This window comes from Scomber japonicus, chromosome 22 (assembly GCF_027409825.1).
Source record: "Scomber japonicus isolate fScoJap1 chromosome 22, fScoJap1.pri, whole genome shotgun sequence".
NCBI lineage: Eukaryota > Metazoa > Chordata > Actinopteri > Scombriformes > Scombridae > Scomber > Scomber japonicus.
Genome location: NC_070599.1, coordinates 20,999,748 through 21,022,720, shown reverse-complemented (window position 1 = coordinate 21,022,720; position 22,973 = coordinate 20,999,748). Strand labels below are relative to the sequence as shown.

Sequence of the window (22,973 nt, the reverse complement as noted above, 5' to 3'; positions counted from 1 at the left end):
ATGTTATGTGTGCCTAATCAGTACTTTTGTCCTATGCTTTGACTTGCACTGGTTCAAATGAATGCCTCAATGCTTTCAGTTTGTGTGCCAAGTTGAAAAATTTACGAGCATTTAATGAAAATCCTGCTTGATCCTTATCTGTGTCTCCACAGTTTGTGTCATGAATAGACAGGTGCACTCATATTCTGCATTTTGAATGACACCCATGTGCTTGTTTCTCTACTCTTCTTCTTTACTCAGGTGTTTGCCAAAGTGTTCAGCCACGAGGCCTTGGAGTCCTACCTCCCTAAAATCCAGCAGGTCATCCAGGAGAGCCTTCGAGTGTGGAGCTCCAACCCCGAGCCCATCAACGTCTACAGGTAGAGTGGGGGTCCTAGTGAAGAAACATCATTATTATTGGGATAAATATGTCTAGAAATCATGGGGTAGGTCATTGCTTTGGGTACAAATCATCATCATTGGCTAAACTCCTTTGAATGGTGGCCAAGAACACAAATAAGTGAAGATTCATCATTAGTCAGCAGGTCTCGAATTACATTTTTTAAGGCGTGGGTGTGACTGCTTGGATGCTGATTGGTTGTCTTTCCACAGGGAGAGCCAGAGATTGTCATTCACCATGGCAGTGAGGGTGCTGCTGGGCTTCAGGGTGTCAGAAGAGGAGATGAGACATCTCTTTTCAACCTTCCAGGACTTCGTGAACAACCTCTTCAGCCTGCCCATAGACCTGCCATTCAGCGGCTACAGGAAGGTATGTGTTGATCCTCTGGTCTAACTTTCTTACCGCTGTAGAAAAATAAACTCCACTTCTCTGTTGTCTGATGTCCTGAAAACAAAACTATTACCTTTATGCTAACTTGTAGGTTCCAAGTTCAGATTAAGTTGTGTTTTACCTACTTAGGGAGGTAAACGAGGCCCTTATGCAATGATTTTTAAGGACTACTGTTGGTTAACGTTCTCTTTTGTGTTTTTTTCTTTCAGGGTATCCGTGCACGAGACACACTGCAGAAAAGCATAGAGAAAGCCATCAGGGAAAAGCCGCTGTGTACCCATGGGAAGGATTACAGTGACGCACTCGACGTCCTGATGGAGAGCGCCAAAGAGAACGGCACTGAGCTCACCATGCAAGAACTAAAGGTAACACATCTACACATCTACACACACACACACTAAGTCACCTGGGTAAGGGGAGAAGATGTGAAAACATGTCTTGGAGAGTAGCCAGACGCACAAGAACACACGCAAAAGCATGTTAGAGCGTTAGCACTTACGATACAGACACACACCAACTCTGATGCCTACTGTAACATACTCACTGTTGGACACACATGAAGAAGAACATACTGTTTATTTAGTAAAGTGCTGCCAAAAGGGGAACCTGTCTGGGCTGACACACACACACACACGCACACACACACACACACACAGATACACACACACACACACACACAGAAGTAAACGGTCATCTCACAAATCATCTTGGTATCAGAAACAATGCATGTGATTTATGATAAACATCTTTATTTAAAATATAACTACACGGATGCTAAGCTGATGACCATAGACGGACTTTAACAGTAAAACACACACACACACATACACACATACACAAACTCATGGACGGGCACACCCTCTATTTACCTATTAAAGTAATTCTGAGGAATTCTGTGGAAACTCAACTCTCTCTGCTTCGCTCTCGTTCCTGTGGTTTCTGGGTTAAGTCCAGGGCCAAAAATAAGTCAACACCCCCCCCTGCTAGGGGTCTGAAAGAGGCCTCCTGTACACACACACACACAGACACACACTCACACACATATATAAATACACACACAAAGTGAACTGGGGAGCCCCTGTCGCAGAGGCCCAGGCCGAAGCACTCTCCTGCAGTTTTCTGACGCACGCATATATAACACATGTAGGTGGAGGCAGAGACGTGTTTTGACACAGATGATGGCAGATGAGAGGTTTATAATAAGAGTCGTGCTGCCCAGCCGCTGTGCTATTTATTCCACTACCTTAATAATGGACACGGTACGGCGGGCTAAATGTTGTTATTGGATACGAACTTCATATTTCCAAACACACTACTTTTCAGGAACTAAAAACAACATACTTTTATTATGTATTGGCTTTAGACTTTTTTTTTTTTTAAAGGTCTACGTAGTTACGAAACAAATGACAAGCTTGAAGTGCTGGGTAGTGGGTTTGTCTCCATAATATGGTTGAAGTCCCAGGTTGAGTTTGCTCATGATTTGGCTTTGAAATCATTTACCAAAATATATTTCAATCAAGATGTTGGCATGTTGGTTATGTTCATTACAAGCCAAAAAGTCTAGGAACCAGTGCACTGATACACCACTTCCCCTCTCTATCACCCCACAGGAGTCGACCATCGAGCTGATCTTTGCCGCCTTTGCTACCACTGCCAGCGCCAGCACCTCCCTCATCATGCAGCTCCTCCGTCACCCTGCTGTCCTGGAGCGCCTCAGGGAGGAGCTGAGAGCCAGGGGCCTCCTCCACAATGGCTGCCTCTGCCCCGAAGGAGAGCTGAGGCTGGACACCATCGTCAGCCTCAAATATCTGGACTGCGTCATCAAGGAGGTGCTGAGACTCTATACGCCCGTCTCAGGAGCCTACCGGACTGCCATGCAGACCTTTGAACTTGATGTGAGTGATCTTGCTATACTTTCTTAGACACTGTAGGGATCCTATCAAACTACAGGAAGATCTGCCCATCTCATGTTAAATGAGTAGGTGATCAGAAGTCAGAACATAGTCTACAAGAATTGATTAAGAACTTACACATAAGGAGAAGAGTCTAGATCAGGTATGTCCAAACTATTCCACAAAGGGCAATGTGGCTGCAGGTTTTTGTTCCAACCGATCAAGAGGACATGATTCAACCAATCAACTGTCTGAAGACTGAGATCAATTGATTAAATGATTCAAGCCTGGTGTGTTCCTGATTGGTTGGAATGAAAACCTGCAGCCACATTGCCCTTTGTGGAATAGTTTGGACACCCCTGGTCTAGATGGATCAAACTCCAGGAAACTACTCCAAAATCAAGTTGCCATCCCATCTGATTCTCACATTCCTGTATTCAAAGCCAGTAACACATTATGCCTCAAAGTGTAGAAAGGGTTAGGGTCCACCATGTGTAGTCACAGATGCAAGAGACGTTTTGTAACTTCTAACCCTAACCCTGGCCTTATAAGCCGTTGTGATGTGACAATTTTCTACTTGCAGTCTTGATTGTACTAACTGGTCTTTTCTGTCTCCAGGGAGTCCAAATCCCAAAAGGCTGGAGTGTGATGTACAGCATTCGGGACACCCATGACACCTCAGCTGTCTTCAAGGATGTAGACGCCTTCGACCCTGACCGCTTCAGCCAAGAGCGGGGTGAAGACAAAGAGGGACGCTTCAACTACCTGCCCTTTGGCGGAGGGGTTCGGTCTTGCCTGGGGAAGCAGCTCGCCACGCTCTTCCTCCGCATCCTGGCTATCGAGCTGGCCAGCACCAGCCGCTTCGAGCTGGCCACCCGGCAGTTCCCCCGTGTGGTCACAGTACCTGTGGTCCACCCGGTTGACGGGCTGAAAGTCAAGTTCTACGGCCTGGACTCCAACCAGAACGAAATCATGGCCAAGTCGGAAGAGCTGCTCGGAGCGACGGTTTGAAAGGCGCAAAGTTACCGAGTATGGGGGGGTGAGTGATTGAAGAAGATTGAAGGAAGGAAAGAAGGAATTTCAGAGTTATTTTTTCTTCTCCACCTTTGCTCTGCCGAGTTGAAGGCTCCTTTTCAGACTAAAAGAAAAGTAGAAGTCTTCGTCTCTTGTTACAACTGGTGATGTTTGGGACTTTCCTCCAAGAAAGGAAGAAGCTGCCAAAAAAAAAAAAAAAGTTCTTAATTATGCTCTATTCTCTGTATTTTTTTAAAGAAATATACAAACAAAATGTATGTACAAAAAAAAAAAAAGCTATGTAATATAATTCGAAAGAGAATGTGGGTAGTGCACAATGGGAGAAAGAAAAGTATGGTGGTACTTTTGGTGAAATGAAGTGTCGAAATTAGAAAAGTAACAGTAAAGACGGTTGTAGAGGGAAGGCGAGATGGATGAAACAGGGTATAGGATGAAAGAATATGATATTTTAGCATTTTGCTTGTGCTTAATCAAAAATCAGTGAACCATTACACAGTTGTCTACCAGGGTAAAAAGAGATGGATATATAGTTGTAAGACTGAAAGTTTTAGATTTACTGGGCCTAGCTGGTAAAATCTAGCATTCTTCACAGTGCCACCCAGATGCAACTCATGTTTTCTGCTTATTTGAAAAAGATTTGATAGAATGACAGAAATCAGTGGTGGCTTTTTTTTCAGGTGTTTTCCATCAATGGTTCATCAAAATTTAAATTGTTTACTAGCTTACAGATGTAGTCAAAAAAAAAAAAAAAAAGGATCATAGCACAATGCGTAGCAGGTTGTGACACAATTAGATAATGCTGCTGAGCTTGTCAGATTGGCTCCGCACCATCTCTTCAAGCTATCACGATGCAGTAAATACTTTGACCAGTTTAAAATTTGTACTGCTAATTATGGTCAAGTATCAATTCAGGCAGTGAAGGAAAGGGCTGAAATGAGGGATGTAGTTGTGGTGGTGGTGGGGAAGATATACTGGCTTGATATTTTTTAGGGGAAGAACACATAACATTTTGAAGTGATGTAAATGGGCAATTTGTTTTACTTCCTACTTGACCTGCTGTTTTTTTCCTCACAAAGAGGCCTCTAATGATCCTCTTTGATTTTCAACACAACAGTAGAATAAGCTTTAGCTCTCATATTACCAACATAACAAGAAAACAATATAGAAATGACGTATCGTATAAGAGTTGCAAGAGTTTTTATTCTAGCAATTTGAGTCCTTGAGTGAAAGAAGAGTGCAATTTACATCTAGTAACTCTTCAAGATACTTCTTCTGGAGGTAAATCCTTAACGGAAGATCAGTACCGTCATTTAGCTATTCAAATTTAAAGTCTATTCTTTTTTTTTTGAGCTCCGGTTTGGAAAAGTCAAACTGGAAGCAATCAAGAGACAAAATACAAACTGCACTCACAAGACAAAGAAACTGCAAAAAACATACTTGTTCGCATTCCTAGCTTTCCTTATTATCATCTGTATGTCTGCTGAACACTTTGCATCACTCTGCTCTTCGTCGAAGTTGCCCACTTGCATTGACTCAAAATGTTGCCTATATACAGCATAGCATATCCCAGTAATCTTGAAGGTATGTGTAAACTCAGGTGCAGAGTAGACATTGTGGTGAATAGCAAATAAGCCTTTGCTTTTTGATATTTAACTTTGAACATAAAAAGCTGCACATAAAAAAAAGAAAAAAAAAAGACTATCACTTACTCACTGTTGTAGTTTCAGAGCTGGACCGATTACTCTTTGAAAAGCTGTCAATTGCTCTGCTTTCTGTTCACGTGGACAGAATTAAAATCAGGGGTTTCCAGTAGCTCTCTCGCTTGACATATTTACCTTCTGCAACCATTTTGTATCCCGCTCCGAGGAACAATTTTGGTGGTGCAAATAGAATAAAACAAGAATTCCCAATTGGCTTCACACAAGATATAAGAAATTAAATCCAGGTCAAACAGTAATGAGGTCCAGGTCTGCTTTGTAAACTCTTTGAACCTGTGCTTTGATACATAAACTACACTTCCAAGTTGCATTGAGATTGTACCTCTCTGTCACACAGTGATGAGGATATGAAAGAGAACTTGCTGTCGCAAAGTGGCGCAACTTCCAGAGCTGGAGGAGGAGAAAAGACAGAGGGGATAAGGTGGAGGTGGAGGAGACCTACATACATGCTGCTTGAGTGTTGCTTTGTCATTCTGTGTTTATTTGTGTGCTGTTTTTTTTGTTTTGTTTTTGTTTTTGTTTAAAATTTTTCCCGTCTCCTTGGGGCAGCCATTTTGAGTTCTGTGGGAGAAGGTGATGTTCTGTCTTGCTGCTCCTCCAATCAACGCTAAGAATGCAAAACAAAATAAATTCCATGGTTTAAGCAACTTTATTAGCTGAAAGAGATTTATTGTTCGAGGTGATTGCACAATCAGAACTCTCAGAGCTTTTGTGTTTAAATGATTGGAGAGGAAGTGTCTGAGAATTTTTTTCCATATATGGGAAAAGCTTCTAAAACGGAACTCTGGGACTTGTTGACGGAACTCTGGGACATTCTGGAACCTCAGGCAAGAGTTCCGAGAACAGAAGCCTGAGAGAGAAGGACCATTGAGGTTTCAGGAGACCAATGAGGTTGTCCAATAAGCATTTCAGATGGACTCTGCCTGTGCCAAGACATTGTTCGCTCTTTCTACCAACCACACCACTGATTTCTTCATGATAAAAAAAAAAAGAGATATGAAATACTTTTTTTGCTGCTTTTCTTGTGTACATTTTTCTAATTGAGAGTTCTAGATTGCAACTATAGTTTGTATCGAGTGAGATTTGCTATTTCTTACATATAGCTAATTAAAATATTTGCATTGTGTGAAAGCAAAAAAGAGCGTTAATAGGTTATAGTGTATATTAATTTGTACAATATTCCTTTTCTTTAGCAAGCCATGGGGAAAATCAGCTATTTACATCTACTAATAACCTAATATTAATGTTACTGTACGATTAATATTGTTGTTATAAGATATCTGAAATGCTATTTTTTATTCTATTACAGATTTAGAGTTTTTAGCCTAAATGAGAAGGTCTTTGGTAAATATTGGATGTATTTAGAATGTTATGTATTTCAGTTATATTGTAAACAGTGTTTAAAATGTTAATATTGTTGATTGATTACTGTAATAATTATTATTTGTTTTGTTATTCAGACTTATTATCACTGCATTTTATTTGATATTAATTATGGAAAACAGAAAGCACTTGCGAGGTATGTCTATTTTTTAAGTGCCATGCGACTACACTTCCCCCCTTCCTCTCACCTGATGGTTTCTCCAAACCTGTCTTATGTCATTCTGTACATAATATTTGTATTTCTTTTTACAGGAAAAAAAATATTTTCATTTAGTTTAAATATGAATGTCTTGTTCTACTTTCTTCCTTTTCCTTTTTTGTTACCGTGATTGTTAAATGTACTCCTGTAATAAACTATAAAGTAAAAATGATATCTGAATGTTGAATTGTTTTTCTTTTAAAATACTCTTCCCCTCTATCTTGTTCGCTAGCGAGAAAATATCCAGAGTTTGAATGTTTTTAATGTATAAAACATTTCCAAAATCTCCATCCATCCTGCCTCTTTGAAAGAAAAGTGACAGTTAAGCTGCTGTGCATGAACTCCGGAGAAAATAAAACTGACCTGTCTACATCTGTGAAACAGCTTTACAACAGAGGAATATTTGAAAGCGTACCAACCACTAGAAATATAGATTCTACACTCAGCATGTGTTGCGGCAGTGGAGATTTTATTCCGATAAAGCAAAAATGCATAAGGGTGTCAGTGCTCGTAGGATAGTGAGGATCCAAATATTCAAACCATTTCCAGAACTGGTCAACATGCATACATACTTAGATGTGACTGCAACTTTGCATGTTTTTTTTATTTTTATAAACTACATGAAACAACTATACACTACCAAAAATAAATGTATGTGCATAAACACATCCAGCTTTGCAAATCAAACAGATGGCAGGCAGCCTGTGCATGCCAACAGGCTTGAACTGAAAGCACTAACATGTAAATCAGGATGGTCAGAAAACTTGTTGAAGTGGGACAAGTGAGACCAGGTGCTTGTTGTCAGTCTAAATAAACTGTTAATAGCAGCAAATGCCACAGAAACCCATCTATTTTTAATAATGTGCCCGCCTGTTAAAACAACTTCTTTCACCCACTGTTTTATGACTGATTCATGAAGAGTAAGTCATCAAAAATGTGTATTTTGTGAAAGAAAGAACAGCCTGATTTAGCTGTAGTTAGTTGATGACAGTGTTAGCATTTGTTGTTGTTTAGCAGGTATAATTTTTACCATGTGTGCCATCTCAGGTTAGCTGTTTCATTTGTTGTTGTTTAGCAGCTATAACTATCTCAGGTCAGCTATATGCTAACATTTGTTGTTGTTTAGTAGCTATAACCATCTCAGGTCAGCTATATGCTAACATTTGTTGTTGTTTAGCAGGTATAACCATCTCAGGTCAGCTATATGCTAACATTTGTTGTTGTTTAGCAGGTATAACTATCTCAGGGCAGCTTTATGCTAACATTTGTTGTTGTTTAGTAGCTATAACCATCTCAGGTCAGCTATATGCTAACATTTGTTGTTGTTTAGCAGGTATAACCACCTCAGGTCAGCTATATGCTAACATTTGTTGTTGTTTAGCAGGTATAAGTATCTCAGGTCAGCTATATGCTAACATTTGTTGTTGTTTAGCAGGTATAACCATCTCAGGTCAGCTATATGCTAACATTTGTTGTTGTTTAGCAGGTATAACCATCTCAGGTCAGCTATATGCTAACATTTGTTGTTGTTTAGCAGGTATAACCATCTCAGGTCAGCTATATGCTAACATTTGTTGTTGTTTAGCAGGTATAACCATCTCAGGTCAGCTATATGCTAACATTTGTTGTTGTTTAGCAGGTATAACTATCTCAGGTCAGCTATATGCTAACATTTGTTGTTGTTTAGCAGCTATAACCATCTCAGGTCAGCTATATGCTAACATTTGTTGTTGTTTAGCAGGTATAACCATCTCAGATCAGCTATATGCTAACATTTGTTGTTGTTTAGCAGGTATAACCATCTCAGGTCAGCTATATGCCAACATTTGTTGTTGTTTAGCAGGTATAACCATCTCAGGTCAGCTATATGCTAACATTTGTTGTTGTTTAGCAGGTATAACCATCTCAGGTCAGCTATATGCTAACATTTGTTGTTGTTTAGTAGGTATAACTATCTCAGGGCAGCTATATGCTAACATTTGTTGTTGTTTAGCAGGTATAACCATCTCAGGTCAGCTATATGCTAACATTTGTTGTTGTTTAGTAGGTATAACTATCTCAGGGCAGCTATATGCTAACATTTGTTGTTGTTTAGCAGGTATAACCATCTCAGATCAGCTATATGCTAACATTCACTAATGAACACTAAACACAGACTACAGCTGAGGCTGGTAGGAACATAATAACCAGAGCAGGAACATGTATCCAGAGTATTGGAGGAACTGGAACTTTTGTATTAGGGGAAACCTCTTATCCAATTTACTCACCCAAATGTGTCCTGCAAAATGGTCAAAAGACTGGACTGATAAAAAACAGACGAATACTAAGTGTAGACGTGTAAAAGGCCTAAAAACTGTGGTCCAGACACTGCCATGAATACTTCCAGTGAACTACCTAAACTCTAATCACAGCAGTATTATTCCAGAGCCCTACATAGTAAAATATGTTATTTGGCACACTTGAGGATACCAGAGAAGCCACCATAGGAGTATTAATGAAGAAAAGATCCTGCACACTGACCGAAGTTCCCAAACCGCAACATGTCTAACTAACTTATATGGAAAGGTCATCTGATTAATCCCAGCAATGGTTGGTAAATCAACAGAAATGAATAGGAATATGTTATATGATTTAAGTTATATGACAATATAGCAATTGTACCATACATAGAGCCTAGCTTTAGTTCAGGCAAAGCACTGAAGTCTTGTTTGCATTAGCTGATTAGCATCAGCTTTTCATTCACTGGCTCTTTCATCTGTGGTTTGGCTACTAGCTGACTAGTAACATCCAATCACATTCATGCAGATGTACTTGGACTTTAGACAACTAATCTTCAACAGGCTGGGTGCTCATAAATGAACCCCAACAATAAGACCACAGGCTTGATTAAATCACTCTCACACAATATTTCCTGAAAATACCTCAACTCATTACTCCACCTACATAAAAATGCCACTTCTCTTGCCATGTCTTCTGTTTCCTGTTGTGAATGTTCAACATTTTGGTATTGGATTCTTCAAAGTGAGTTTAACAATGGGAATGAGACTCGCCATGTGGGGGGGGAACACACAGAAAGCGGTGGTCTGGTTCAGGCTCTCAGCACACTGACTGACTGATGTCTCAATACCTCCATATCTGTTTTTATTTCCCAGCCAGCAGATCAGCAGTGTGGTTTTGCGAACATCATGAAAAAAAGAAGAAGAAGAAAAAAATGGGCTGTGATGTTCGCTGGGAGTTTTCCTTTAGCTTGACGCAAGACAGAAACAGAGCCGGAGATAGAAAACTATTACAGTGAAGAGCAAGGATGTGAAAAACTCACACTTCAGATACTTCAAACTTGAGAGGATAAAGAAATACAGAAACATATTAAAGACATTTTCAGAAATAAAATGATAATAACATGTACACACATAAAATTAATATTAACCCTCCTGTTGCCCTCAGGTCAAGGAAGGACAGGAGGAAGGGAGGAAGGAAGTAAGGAGAGAAGGAAGGGAGAAAGGAAGGAAGGAAAGGAGTAAGGAGGGAGAGAGGGAGAAGGAAGGAAGGAAGGAAGGAAGGAAAGGAGTAAGGATGAAAAGAGGAAGGAATTTAGGAGAGAAGGAAGGGAGGAAGTAAAGGAGGATGGAAGGAAAGGAGTAAGGAGGGAAGGAAGGAAGGAAGGAAGGAAGGAAGGAAAGGATTAATGAGGAAAAGAGGAAGGAAGTAAGGAGAGAAGGAAGAAAGGATGGAAGGAAGGAAAGGAGTAAGGAGGGAGGGAGAAAGGAGGAAGGAAGGAAGGAAGGAAGAAAGGAGGGAAGGAGGGGAAGAAGGAAGGAAAAATTAAAGAAAGACGGAAGAAGGAAGGAAGGAAGGAACAGTCAAAAGAGACGGGGTCAATTTGACCCGGGAGGACGAGACAAGGGTTAAATAAAGTAAAGACTAAAAGAAATGTTGATTTAAGAACAACATGGCCTCATACTTTGGTACCACACACACACACACACACACACACACACACACACACACACACACACACACACACACACACACACACACACACACACACACACACACACACACACAGCATGTGGGAAGAACAAGGAGTTCAGCTGTTTGTTTGTAACTTTTGCCGCCAGGAGAGACTGTTTGCCACACTAAATACTCCAAGATGAACCACTTCAAGGGAACCCAGTGTGTGCATTTCCCATGTCCTGTTGGTTGTGGTGTGTGTGTGTGTGTGTCTGTGTGTGTGTGTGGACATGATCTGATGGTTTTCATGAATGGATTGAAGTTCTGCGATCGCTGAGCAAGTCCCCTTCTTTTCAACTTTTTAACTGTTTCAATATACTTTTTTTTTTTTTTTTTTTTGTGATTTCTTTGTTGTATTTAACAAAGTCGCTTAACCTTCCTGTCGTCCTCCCGGGTCAAATTGACCCCATCTCTCTTTTGACTGTTCCTTCTTTCCTTCCTTCCTTCTTCCGTCTTTCTTTAATTTTTCCTTCCTTCTTCCCCTCCTCCCCTCTTTCTTTGCTCCCTCTTCCTTCCATCCTTTCTTGCTTACTCCCTTTCTTCCTCCCTCCCTCCTTACTCCTTCCTTTCCTTCCTTCCTTCCTCCCTCCTTACTCCTTTCTTTCCTTCCTTCCTTCCTTTTCTCCTTACTTCCTTCCTCTTTTCCTCATTAATCCTTCCCTTCCCTCCTTCCTTTCTCCTTTCCTTCCTTCATTCCTTCCTTCCTTCCATCCTCATTTATGTCCTCCCTTCCTTCTCTCCTAAATTTCTTCCTCTTTTCATCCTTACTCCTTCCTTCCTTCCTTCTTTCCTTCCTTCCTTCCTTCTTTCCTTCTCCCTTCCTTCTCTCCTTCCTTCCTTCCTCTTTTCCTCCTTAAGTTCTTCCTTGACCTGAGGACAACAGGAGGGTTAAGTGTGATGTGTGTTTAAGCTTCCAACAATGAAATTAAGAGTGAAATTAAAAGTGAAAGATGAGAGCTACTGAATGTACATCTTGTTAGCGTATGTGGGGAAACTCTGCAGTTTTAATCCAAAGTAGAAGTACCAGTCTTTTAACCGACTTCATGTGAGACCTAATTAGAAGTTAGACTTTGAGGATAAAGTCATCTGCAGTTTACAAGGTCTCGCTTTCATGATCAAAATAAAACCAAAGCTGTTGGGGGGAATAAATCACATGCTTTGTTCATAAAATCATCCACATCCTTCCTTCCTTCCTTCCTTCCTTTTCCCTCCCTCCCTCCTTACTCCCTTCCTTCCTTCCTTCCCTCCCTCCTTACTCCTTTTCTTCCTTCCTTCCTTCCTCCTTACTCCTTTCCTTCCTTCCTTCCTTCCTTCCCTCCCTCCTTACTCCTTTCCTTCCTTCCTTCCCTTCCTCCTTACTCATTTCCCTCCTTCCTTCCCTCCCTCCTCCCTCCTTTCTCCCTTCCTTCCCTCCCTCCTTTCTCCCTTCCTTCCTTCATTCCTTGCTTCCGTCCTTCCTTCCATCCTCCTTTACTTCCTCCCTTCCTTCTCTCCTAAATTCTTTCCTCTTTTCATCCTCTTCCTTCCTTCCTTCCTCCCTTCCTTCCTCCCTTCTTCCCCTCTTCCCTTGCTCCCTCCTCCTTCCATCCTTCCTCCTTTCCTTCCTTCCTTCCTTCCTTCCTTCCCTCCCTTCCTTCCTTCCTTCCTTCCTCCTTTCTCCTTTCTCCCTTCCTCCCTCCTTACTCCTTTCCTTCCTTCCTTCCTTCCTCCCTTCCTTCCTTCCTTCCTTCCTCTTTTCCTTTGAGGATAAAGTCATCTGCAGTTTACAAGGTCTCGGTTATGTCGAGTCCACTAAAAATCGCTTTCATGATCAAAATAAATCCAAAGCTGTTGGGGGGGTTAGGGGAATAAATCACATGCTTTGTACATAAAATCATCCACACCAGTCACCTCCCTCAGACTTTTTAGTACAGCTATTAAAACATCCTGTTATTTCGCCTTGGCAGCAGTCGTTTTTCACCAGGCGGCAGGTCCAATGTGAGTTAAGAGTCATTGTCTGTCTGTCAGCAAACTATTAATGCTGCATTGAAAACAGTCTTGATATACTGCGTGTCTCTGGAATGAAATATTAACTATGCAATTAAAAAGAAAAACAAGGGAAAACAAAAGAAGTAGAGACAAAGAGAAAGTGACAGGCGACTGGAGAAGGGGCAAAGAAGTCGATAATTTGACGACAGTTGTCTCAGCTGTGACTCTCGTCTCTTCCGAAGGATTAAACTTCGGTTATTATCCAGTCGGCTGAATGCAGAAGCACACGAGCTTGAACCCTCCGCTGCAGGTACGAGGGGATGATGAGAAACACCGAAAACACCGAGGGCTGACCGAAAACCCCATCGGCGTTGCAGACTGAGTCAACACGATCAGTGTGAAGCAGGAAGCAAGAAGTGTGACAACTCATCTCAGAACAGGATGATGTGGTGAAGATGAAAGAGAAAGAAATCAAAGAGAGGAAAGCTGAGTAACCATGACAACAATGCAAGAACTTAATTCAAATAGTTTGACTCTGAGTTGTTTAGTTCAGATTAGTTGAAGAAGTTAATGAAAGCAAAACCCATCAGTTCTTTCACTTTGTCACTAATAAGGAGAGAGAGAGAGAGAGGGGGGGGGGAGAGAAAGAGAGAGACAGAGAGAGAGAGAGAAAGAGAGAGAGAGATAGATAGATAGAGAGGGGGAGAGAGAGATAGATAGATAGAGAGGGGGAGAGAGAGATAGATAGATAGATAGATAGATAGATAGATAGATAGATAGATAGATAGAGAGAGAGAGAAGAGAGAGAGAGAGAGGAGAGAGAGAGAGAGAGAGAGAGAGAGAGAGAGAGAGAGAGAGTGAGAGTGAGAGTGGGGGGGAGAGAGAGAGAGAGAGGTGAGAGAGAGAGAGAGGCGAGAGATAGATAGAGAGAGGGGGGGAGGGAGAGAGGGAGAGAGAGAGAGAGGGAGAGAGAGAGAGGGAGAGATAGATAGATAGATAGATAGATAGATAGATAGATAGATAGATAGATAGAGAGAGAGAGAGAGAGAGAGAAGAGAGAGAGAGAGAGTGGGGGGGAGGGAGAGGGAGATAGATATATATATATATATATATATATATATATATACTATTATATCTATATATATAGAGAGAGAGAGAGAGAGAGAGAGAGAGAGAGAGAGAGAGAGAGAGTGGGGGGGGGAGAGGGAGAGGGAGAGGGAGAGATAGATAGATAGATAGATAGATAGATAGATAGAGAGAGAGAGAGAGAGAGAGAGAGAGAGAGAGAGAGAGAGAGAGAGAGAGAGAGAGAGAGAGAGAGACCTTTATTGATCCAAAGCTGGGAATTACAGTGCAGCAGCATTTCACACAGTGAGAGAAGAGAGCAAAGCTGAGTAACCATGACAACAATGCAGAACTTAATTCAAATAGTTTGACTCAGAGTTGTTTAGTCCAGATTAGTTGAAGAAGTTATGAAAACAAATCAAACCCATCAGTTCTTTCACTTTGTCACTAATAATAAGAATGCTGTTTTCTCCCCTCATTTATTATAACTGTTACTTTTGCTTTTCTCTCCCTCGTTATTCCAGTAAAGTGTAAAAAGGGGAGTAAAGGGGAACTTCAGTTGAAAGTGTTTGGAGGTGAAACACATGTTAGCGACAGTAACTGTACACTCAGTTTCATTTCTGATATATAAACACTCTTTCCTGTAAGAGTGTTATTTCATCTGAAGGAGGAAATGTTAGTATGAGGAAATTCTCACCTGAGGTTTCTTTTCTTTAACCCTTTACATAGTGTTCATATTATGACTTATAATTAATCTCTTACATCAATTCATATTCATAAATTACCAAATCAGTCATTAATAAATGTCCAGGAGAGCATTTTAAAGAATATGATGGATAAAAAAAAACATGTTTGAATGCCGATTTCTGATTTTTTGAAAATAAACACAGGTTCGGAGAGACCAATTTGATCTCATGTGGGCCGGATCATTAAAAAGATGGAGGGAAAGAAGAGAGAAAGGAAGGAAATAAGAACGGAAAGAAGGAAAGACAGGCAAAAGGAAGGAAGGAAGAAAGGTAGGAAAGAGAGATAGTGAAGGATGGACAGACAGATGGAAGGGAGGGAGGAAGGACAGATGTGAGGAAGGACAGAAGAAAGGAAAAAAGGAAGGTAGGGAGAACAGATGGAAGGAAGGACAGAAGGAAGAAAGGAAGGAGCGAATAAATGAAGAAAGGAAAAAAGGAAGGTATAGGAAGGACAGATGGAAGGAAGGAAGGAAAAGAATACAGGATGGGAAGTCGCACCCCTCGGCGGGCCGTATCTGGCCCATGGGCCGCATGTTTGACACCCCTGCTGTAGAGTATTTAAGGGTTAAATATAATCAAAATGTGGATGATTGGCTACTTGGGGACAAAAATGACTTCCTTCCCTTCCTTCTTCCTCCCTCCCTCCTCCTTCCCTCCTTCCCTCCTTTCCTTCCTTCCTTGACCCCGTCTGCTTTGACTGTTCCTCTCTTCCTTCCTCCCTCCCTCTCTCCCTCCTTCCTTATTTCCTCTGTCCTTCTTTCCTTCCTCTTTTCCTTTCTTCTCTCTCCTACCTTCCTTCCTTCTTTCCTTTCCTCCCTTCCTTCCTCCCGCCTTTCCTTTCCTTTCTTCCTTCTTCCTTCTTTCCTCCCTCCCTCCTACCTTCCTTCCTTCTTTATTTCCTCCATCCTTCCTTCCTTCCTTTCATTCCTCCCTTCATTCTTTTCTTTACTCCCTTCCTTCCTTCCTTCTTTCCTTCCTTCCTTCCAAAAATGACAAAAATGTAAGAAATAAAAACTCTTAGCTGGATAGATGCTCTTTTTCTCAAAGGCCAGAAGTCCATAAAATCATTCTTTCATTGTGTGTATATGACTCTCCATGCTAGTGGAGAGTTTACTCATCCTGGAGCGGAGCGTGTAGAATCCTGATTCTTAAATGATACTTGAGTAATTAAATTAACTCAGTTTAACCCTTGTGTCGTCCTCCCGGGTCAAATTGACGCCATCTCTCTTTTCACTATTCCTTCCTTCTTCCATCTTTCTTTAATTTTTCCATCCTTCTTCCCCTCCTCCCCTCTTTCTTTGCTCCCTCCTCCCTCCTTCCTTCCTTCCTTCCTTCCTTCCTCCTGGGACAAATTTGACCCTGTAGAGCAGGGGTGTCTCCTTCCTGTGTTTTTTTCCTTTCTTCCATCTGTCCTTCCTCCCTTCCTTCCTCCCTTTCGTCCTTCTGTCTTTCCTTCCATCTGTCCTTCCTCACTTCCTTCCTTCCTTCCATCCTTCCATTTGTCTTTCCTGCCTTTCTTCCCTCCTTCCTTTTGTCTGTCTTTCCTTCCTTCCCTTCTTATTTCCTTCCTTCCTTCCTTCCTTCCCTCCATCTTTTTAATGATCCGGCCCACATGAGATACCATTGTTCTGTATGTGGCCCTTTAATGAAATGAGTTTGACACCTCTGCTGTAGAGTATTTAAGGGTTAAATATAATCAATATGCGGACTATTGGCTACTTGGGGACAAAAATGACGGATCCCCCCTACCTCCCCTTACCTGCTGTAAGAAATAAAAGCTCTTTTAGATAGATGCTCTCTTTCTCAAAAGGCCAAAAGTCCATAAAATCATTCTTTCATTGTGTGTATATGACTTTGCCTGTGCGGACGTGTCCTTATGCAAGTGTCAATATTTCCATCCTTCCCTCCTTCCTTCCTTCCTCCCTTCCTTCCTCCCTCCCTCCTCCTTCCCTCCTTTCCTTCCTTCCTTGACCCCGTCTGTTTAGAATGTTCCTTCTTTCCCCTCTTCCTTCCTTCCTCCCTCCCTCTCTACCTCCTTCCTTATTTCCTCTTTTCCTTTCTTCTCTTTCCTACCTTCCTTCCTTCTTTCCTTTCCTCCCTTCCTTCCTCCCACCTTTCCTTTCCTTCCTTCCTCCCTTCCTTCTTTCCTCCCTCCCTCCTACCTTCCTTCCTTATTTCCTCTGTCCTTCCTTCCTTCCTTTCATTCCTCCCTTCCTTCTTTCCTTTACTCCCTTCCTTCCTTCCTTCATTCCTTCCTTCTTTCCTTTACTCCCTTCCTTCTTTCCTTCCTTCCAAAAATGACAAAAATGACAGATCCTCCTCTCCTGCCTCTGCTGTAAGAAAGAAAAGCTCTTACCTAGATAGATACTCTCTTTCTCAAAAGGCCAGAAGTCCATAAAATCATTCTTTCATTGTGTGTATATGACTTTGCCTGTGCGGACGTGTCCTTGTGCAAGTGTCAATATTTCCATCCTTCCCTCCTTCCCTTCCTTCCTCCCTCCCTCCTTTACTTCCTTCTTCCTCCCTTCTTACTCCTTCCCTCCTTTCCTTCCTTCCTTGACCCCGTCTGCTTAGACTGTTCCTTCCCCCCTCCGTTCCTTCCTACTGTGGGTCAAATTAGGAAATGTCTGGCTAAAATGAATATATAGTGGGTGTTTTAACAGCTCTCCAATATTAACCCTCCTGTCGTCCTCCGGGTCAAATTGACCCGTCTGTTTTGACTGTTCCTTCTTTCCTCCCTTCCTTCCTCCCTCCCTCTCTCCCTCCTTCATTCCTTCCCTCCTTCCTTATTTCCTCTGTCCTTCTTTCCTTGCTCTTTTCCTTTTTTCTATCTCCTACCTTCCTTCCTTCTTTTCTTTCCTCCCTTCCTTCCTCTCACCTTTCCTTTCCTTCATTCCTTCTTCCTTCCTCCCTTCCTTCTTTCCTTTACTCCCTTCCTTCCTTCCTTCCTTCCTTCCTTACCTCTTCCTTTACTCCCTTCCTTCTTTCCAAAAATGACAAAAATCCTCCTGCCTTTCCTCAAAGGCCAAAAGTCCATAAAATCATTCTTTCATTGTGTGTATATGACGTTGCCTGTGCGGACGTGTCCTTGTGCAAGTGTCAATATTTCCAGGCTGTTTATCGTCTGTTGGTAAAGTGCCACATGTCAGCCTGTGTTTCGGTATGTGCGATGGTATGAGGTGTGATTTTCCTCGTTGCAGTAACGTGGGGGGGTTTCCCTGCATGAGGGCCTGTCAAACATGTGTGAACTGCTCCTCGTTTGTCATTTCTTTTTTAAAAACTATTCACTTCGCCAACACACACACATTTATATATATACTTCCTACTCGCCGAGTTTGTGACTTCCAAAGAAAACATTAGCTCAACACAGCGCTCCAAATGCTCGTACTTTAAAGGGACCTGACATGTTGTTTGTCTCAGCCGATACTCATTGCGCAATCAATATCAAAGGAAGTGAAACAAACATGGATTCTGTGTTTGGAAGCTCGTCTTTTTAACCCTCCAGTCGTCCTCCCGGGTCAAATTGACCCCGTCTCTTTTGACTGTTCCTTCCTTCCTTCCTTCCTTCCTCATTCCTTGCTTTCTTTCTTTCCTTCCTTCCTTCCTTCCTTCCTTCTCTCCTTCCTCCTTTCCTTCCTGCCTTCCTTCCTTCCTCGTGTCCTACCTCCCTCCCTCCTTACTCCTTCCTTCCTTCCTTCCTCATTCCTTCCTTCCTTCCTTCCTTCTTTCCTTCCTTGCTTTCTTTCCTTCCTTCCTTCCTTCTCTCCTTCCTCCTTTCCTTCCTGCCTTCCTTCCTTCCTCCTCTCCTTGCTTCCTTCCTCGTGTCCTACCTCCCTCCCTCCTTACACCTTCCTTCCTTCTTTCCTTCCGTCCTCATTCCTTCCTTCTTTCCTCCCTTCCTTCCTTCTCTCCTTCCTTCCTTCCTTCCTTCCTCATTCCTTCCTTCTTTCCTCCCTTCTTTCCTTCCTTCCTTCCTTCCGTCTTTCCTTCCTTCCTCATTCCTTCCTTCTTTCCTTCCTTCCTTCCCTCCTTCCATCCCTCCTTCCTTCCATCCTTCTTCATTCCTTCCTTCTTTCCTCCCTTCCTTCCCTCCTTCCTCATTCTTTCCTTGTTCCTTCCTTCTTTCCTTCCTTTCTTCCTTCCGTCTTTCCTTCCTTCCGTCCTTCCTCCCTTCTTTCCCTCCTTACTTCCTTCCTTCCTTCCTCATTCCTTCCTTCCTTCTTTCCTCCCTTCCTTCCTTCCCTCCTTCCTTCCTTCCTCCATTTTTTCCTTCCTTCCTTCCTTACTTGATTTCTTTCCTTCCTTCCTTCCTCATTCCTTAACCTGAGGACAACAGGAGGGTTAAGTACCATCGAACGACGCCAGCAAAGGTTTTTTTTTTTTATGTCAAGGACTTTCGAGTTTCGAGTTGATTCATGTAATATTTTATTCCAGGCGAATTCCGATCCGAGAAAGCTACACCCCCTCCGTCCATCCGTCACTCCTCTGTTTGGGGACGGCCAAATATACACAATGAAACTCAGCCAGAAAGTCTTAAGTCTTATTTCCCTGAAATCTTCTAATCCCTTTATGACTGTCTGATAAGAACAAAGCTTAAGATAAACAACCTGAAGAAGAAGCTGTTTCCTCCATGTGAGGTTTTAAGAAATCATGCTAGTTGGAGAGTTTACTCATCCTGGAGCGGAGTGTGTAGAATCCTGATTCTTAAATGATACTTGAGTAATTAAATTGACTCAGTTTAACCCTCGTGTCGTCCTCCCGGGTCAAATTGACCCCATCTCTCTTTTGACTGTTCCTTCTTCCTCCCTTCCTTCCTTCCGTCTGTCCTTCCTTTCTTCCTCCCTCCCTCCTTCCTTGTTTCCTCCCTCCCTCCTACCTTCTTTCCTTCCCCCGTCCTTCCTTCCTTCCTTCCCCCGTCCTTCCTTCCTACCTTCTGTCTTTCCTTTCCTTCCTTCCGTCCCTCCCTCCTTTACTTCCTTCTTCCTCCCTTCCTCCCTCCCTCACTCCTTTCCTTCCTTATTCCTTCCTTCCTTCCTCTCTCCTTTCCTTCCTTCTTCTTCCCTTTCTTCCTTGACTTGAGGACAAAAGGAGGGTTCTTCCTCCCTTCATCTTTTCCTTCCTTTCTTCCCCTGTCTTTCCTTCCTACCTTCCGTCTTTCCTTTCCTTCCTTCCCTCCTTCCTTCCGTCTTTCCTTTCCTTCCTTCCCTCCCTCCCTCCTTCCCTTCCTTTCTCCCTCCCTCACTCCTTTCCTTCCTTATTCCTTCCTTCCTTCCTCTCTCCTTTCCTTCCTTCTTCTTCCCTTTCTTCCTTGACTTGAGGACAAAAGGAGGGTTAAAACAGCTTCCTGATGTGGCCAAAACGACACTTTGAGAGAGCTCAAAACAGTAAAGCTTCGGCCAAAGTGCTAAACAATGAGCTAAAACTCACTTTTAAGCTCCATAAAGTCACTGATAATCCTCCGTAGGTTCTTTACAACAGGTGACACCTCTTAAATCACACATGATAATTCGATATACTAAGAAAAAGGATTTACTACAGGCAGTGATGGCAAAGTATTTCATATCAAAACTACTAAAAACAAACCTTTAGAAGAGTTTTGAGAAAATGAAACGAAAAATGAAAAACAGATATTGTTCTGTTCTCACATGATAATAAATTTTATGTGTTTATCATTTTTCTCATGGAAAGTCCACAGGAAGCCTTGCCAATGACCCCTAAAAATACCAAAACTGCTAATAGATCATAAGTTGCTTTTGCTTTCATTTGACCCGGGTCACAAACTGAAGTTGAGTATCTGATAAAATTCCCGTGTTTATTTAACCTTCTAGTACAGATAATATTAGAAGATTAAAAAAAAAAAAAGAAGAAGAAGGAATTAAGAAAAGCTGGCTGTGACTCACTGAGAAAGCACAGAGAGACAGTAAAAGGAGGAAATAAGTGAGAATGACTGACACAATAAAGAAAAAAACAAAACGAAACCGAGAGAGAGAGAGAGAGAGAGAGAGAGAGAGAGAGAGAGAGAGAGAGAGAGAGAGAGAGAGAGAGAGAGAGAGAGAGAGATTGATGACAGGTTGACACAAGGAAGAGAGAAAAAAGAAAAGAAGTGACAAAAGGTGTAGGTGATGATGGGAAGATAAAATCGTGGCGGGGATTACCACAGATGTGTGTTGGGTCATGAATTTCAGGTGCATTTGTAATGATGTGTCTAAAGCTGAGCAGGTGCAGGAGTCAAACTGAGTTCAAAGCGCACACACACACACACACACACACACACACACAAATATACACACACAGTATTCTTGTACTTCTATACTTGTGAGGACCGTAAAACTTTAGCACTTTGAAGACGTAAGAGTTTGATAAATGTCCCCACTTTTCATACAAATGTCCTCAAAAGATCAAAAATTTTAACAGGTCCTCACAAAGATAGATATATAAGAACACACACACACACACACAAATATACACAAACAGTATTCTTGTACTTCTATACTTGTGAGGACCGTAAAACTTTAACCCACACCTACCGTAAAAACTGGTGTATGAGTCACAATGTCATGCTGGAAAAAACACTTTTATATTAAAGAGTGGTTTATTTTAATGCACCAGTTGATGTTAATTTAACTTTCTTAATTTACTTTTATTTGAAATACAATCAAAACACACATATTAAACCTAAAAACAGTGTGTCAGGTTAATGGTTAATGGTTAATGGTCCGGTAATGATTTGCTTAACTGAACTGGATCAATACAGTGTGTAGCTGTGTGTGCTCACTCGAGTCCCCAAAAGAGAAAAAGAAATCATCTTATACACTGGTTGCTATGGTAATTCTAACTGTAACCCTAAAATCCAGTCTTAACCTTCAGACAGCACTTTGAAGATGTAAGAGTTTGATAAATGTCCCCACTTTTCACAAAAAAAAGTCCTCAAAAGTTCTAGAATTTTAACAGGTCCTCACAATGATAGATATACAAGAACACACACACACACACACACACACAAACAACAGAACACATATGCAGTACAGTAGCTTGAAGGATGCATAAAAAATGTATTCACTTCATGTGTGTGAAGTGAATCCAAGACCCAAAATCCATCGTCTTTGATGTGAAATCCACTTGACCTGAGATAACAGCAAACTGTGAGCAGTTATCTCATCATTTCAACACTCTGGTATTGTTTTACATGAGTACACTGTATACTCTTTGATTTTTTTTTTAAGTTCCCAACAACCCAAGAGATGAATTCCCAGCATATGAAGTAAGTGTAAAAACAAAAAAAAAGGTTATTTATATGATAAGATCAATACAATACAATGTACTTGGACTTTATGTGGACTCCAAAATAAGGAAATATGTTGATTTACTTAAATAAAAGACGATTAAGCAGAATCAAATAAGCCTTTTTTCGTCTTTTATGAACAAGTATCTTATTTCTTTCAGTTCATTAAGGTGGAAACTTGATCTGAAGAGAGCATACTGTATATATATGTTGACTTGTTTGAGAGTGTAACCCCTTTAGACTTCATCAATGTGAATTATTGATGAAGGCGGTAATGAGGTTAGTATCAGGTTCAGACAGTCGATGACATCATATTATTGATCGCTAGCAAAAAAAAAAAAAAAAAAAGTCAGCGTGTTCCCTTTAAACCACGGGGGTCAAACTCATTTTCGTTCAAGGGCCACATACAGCCAAATTTGATCTCATGTGGGCCGGACCAATAAAAAGATGGAAGGAAGGAAGAAAGGGAGGAAGGAAGGAAGGAAGGAAGAAAGAAAAGGGATTAGGAAGCTAAGGAAGGAGGGAAGGAAAGACAAAAGGAAGGAAGGAAGGAAGGAAAAGAAGATGACGGAAACAAAGACGGAAAGAAGTAAGAAAGGAAAAGAAGACAAGGAAGGAAGGAAAAGAAGAAAGGAAAAGAAGATGGAAGGAAGGAAGGATGGAGGGAAGGAAACAAAGAATGAAAGAAGTAAGAAAGGGAGGAAGGAAAGAAGGAAGGAAGGAAGGTAGGGAGGAAGGAAGGAAGGAAGGGAGGAAAGAAAGAAAGAAAGAAAGGGGATTAGGAAGGTAAGAAAGGAGGGAAGGAAAGACAAAAGGAAGGAAAAGAAGATGAAGGAAAGATGGAAGGAAGTAAGGACGAAGGGAAGGAAACAAAGAAGGACAGATGGAAGAAAGGAACAGAACAC

At 41.5% G+C, this 22,973-nt stretch overlaps 1 protein-coding gene across 1 annotated transcript in view; it reads left to right on the top strand.

Annotated features, from left to right (window-relative positions):
- The window catches only part of LOC128384238 (cytochrome P450 26B1), a 39,079-nt gene extending 31,950 nt beyond the window's left edge, over positions 1-7,129 (top strand). Inside the window, exons 3-7 of the mRNA XM_053343785.1 lie at positions 241-359; positions 592-748; positions 979-1,134; positions 2,380-2,664; positions 3,280-7,129. Coding sequence (XP_053199760.1) covers positions 241-359; positions 592-748; positions 979-1,134; positions 2,380-2,664; positions 3,280-3,672 — 1,110 coding nt within the window. The 3' untranslated portion in view covers positions 3,673-7,129. The remainder of the gene's footprint in view (positions 1-240; positions 360-591; positions 749-978; positions 1,135-2,379; positions 2,665-3,279) is intronic.
- Positions 7,130-22,973: the final 15,844 nt, after the last annotated feature.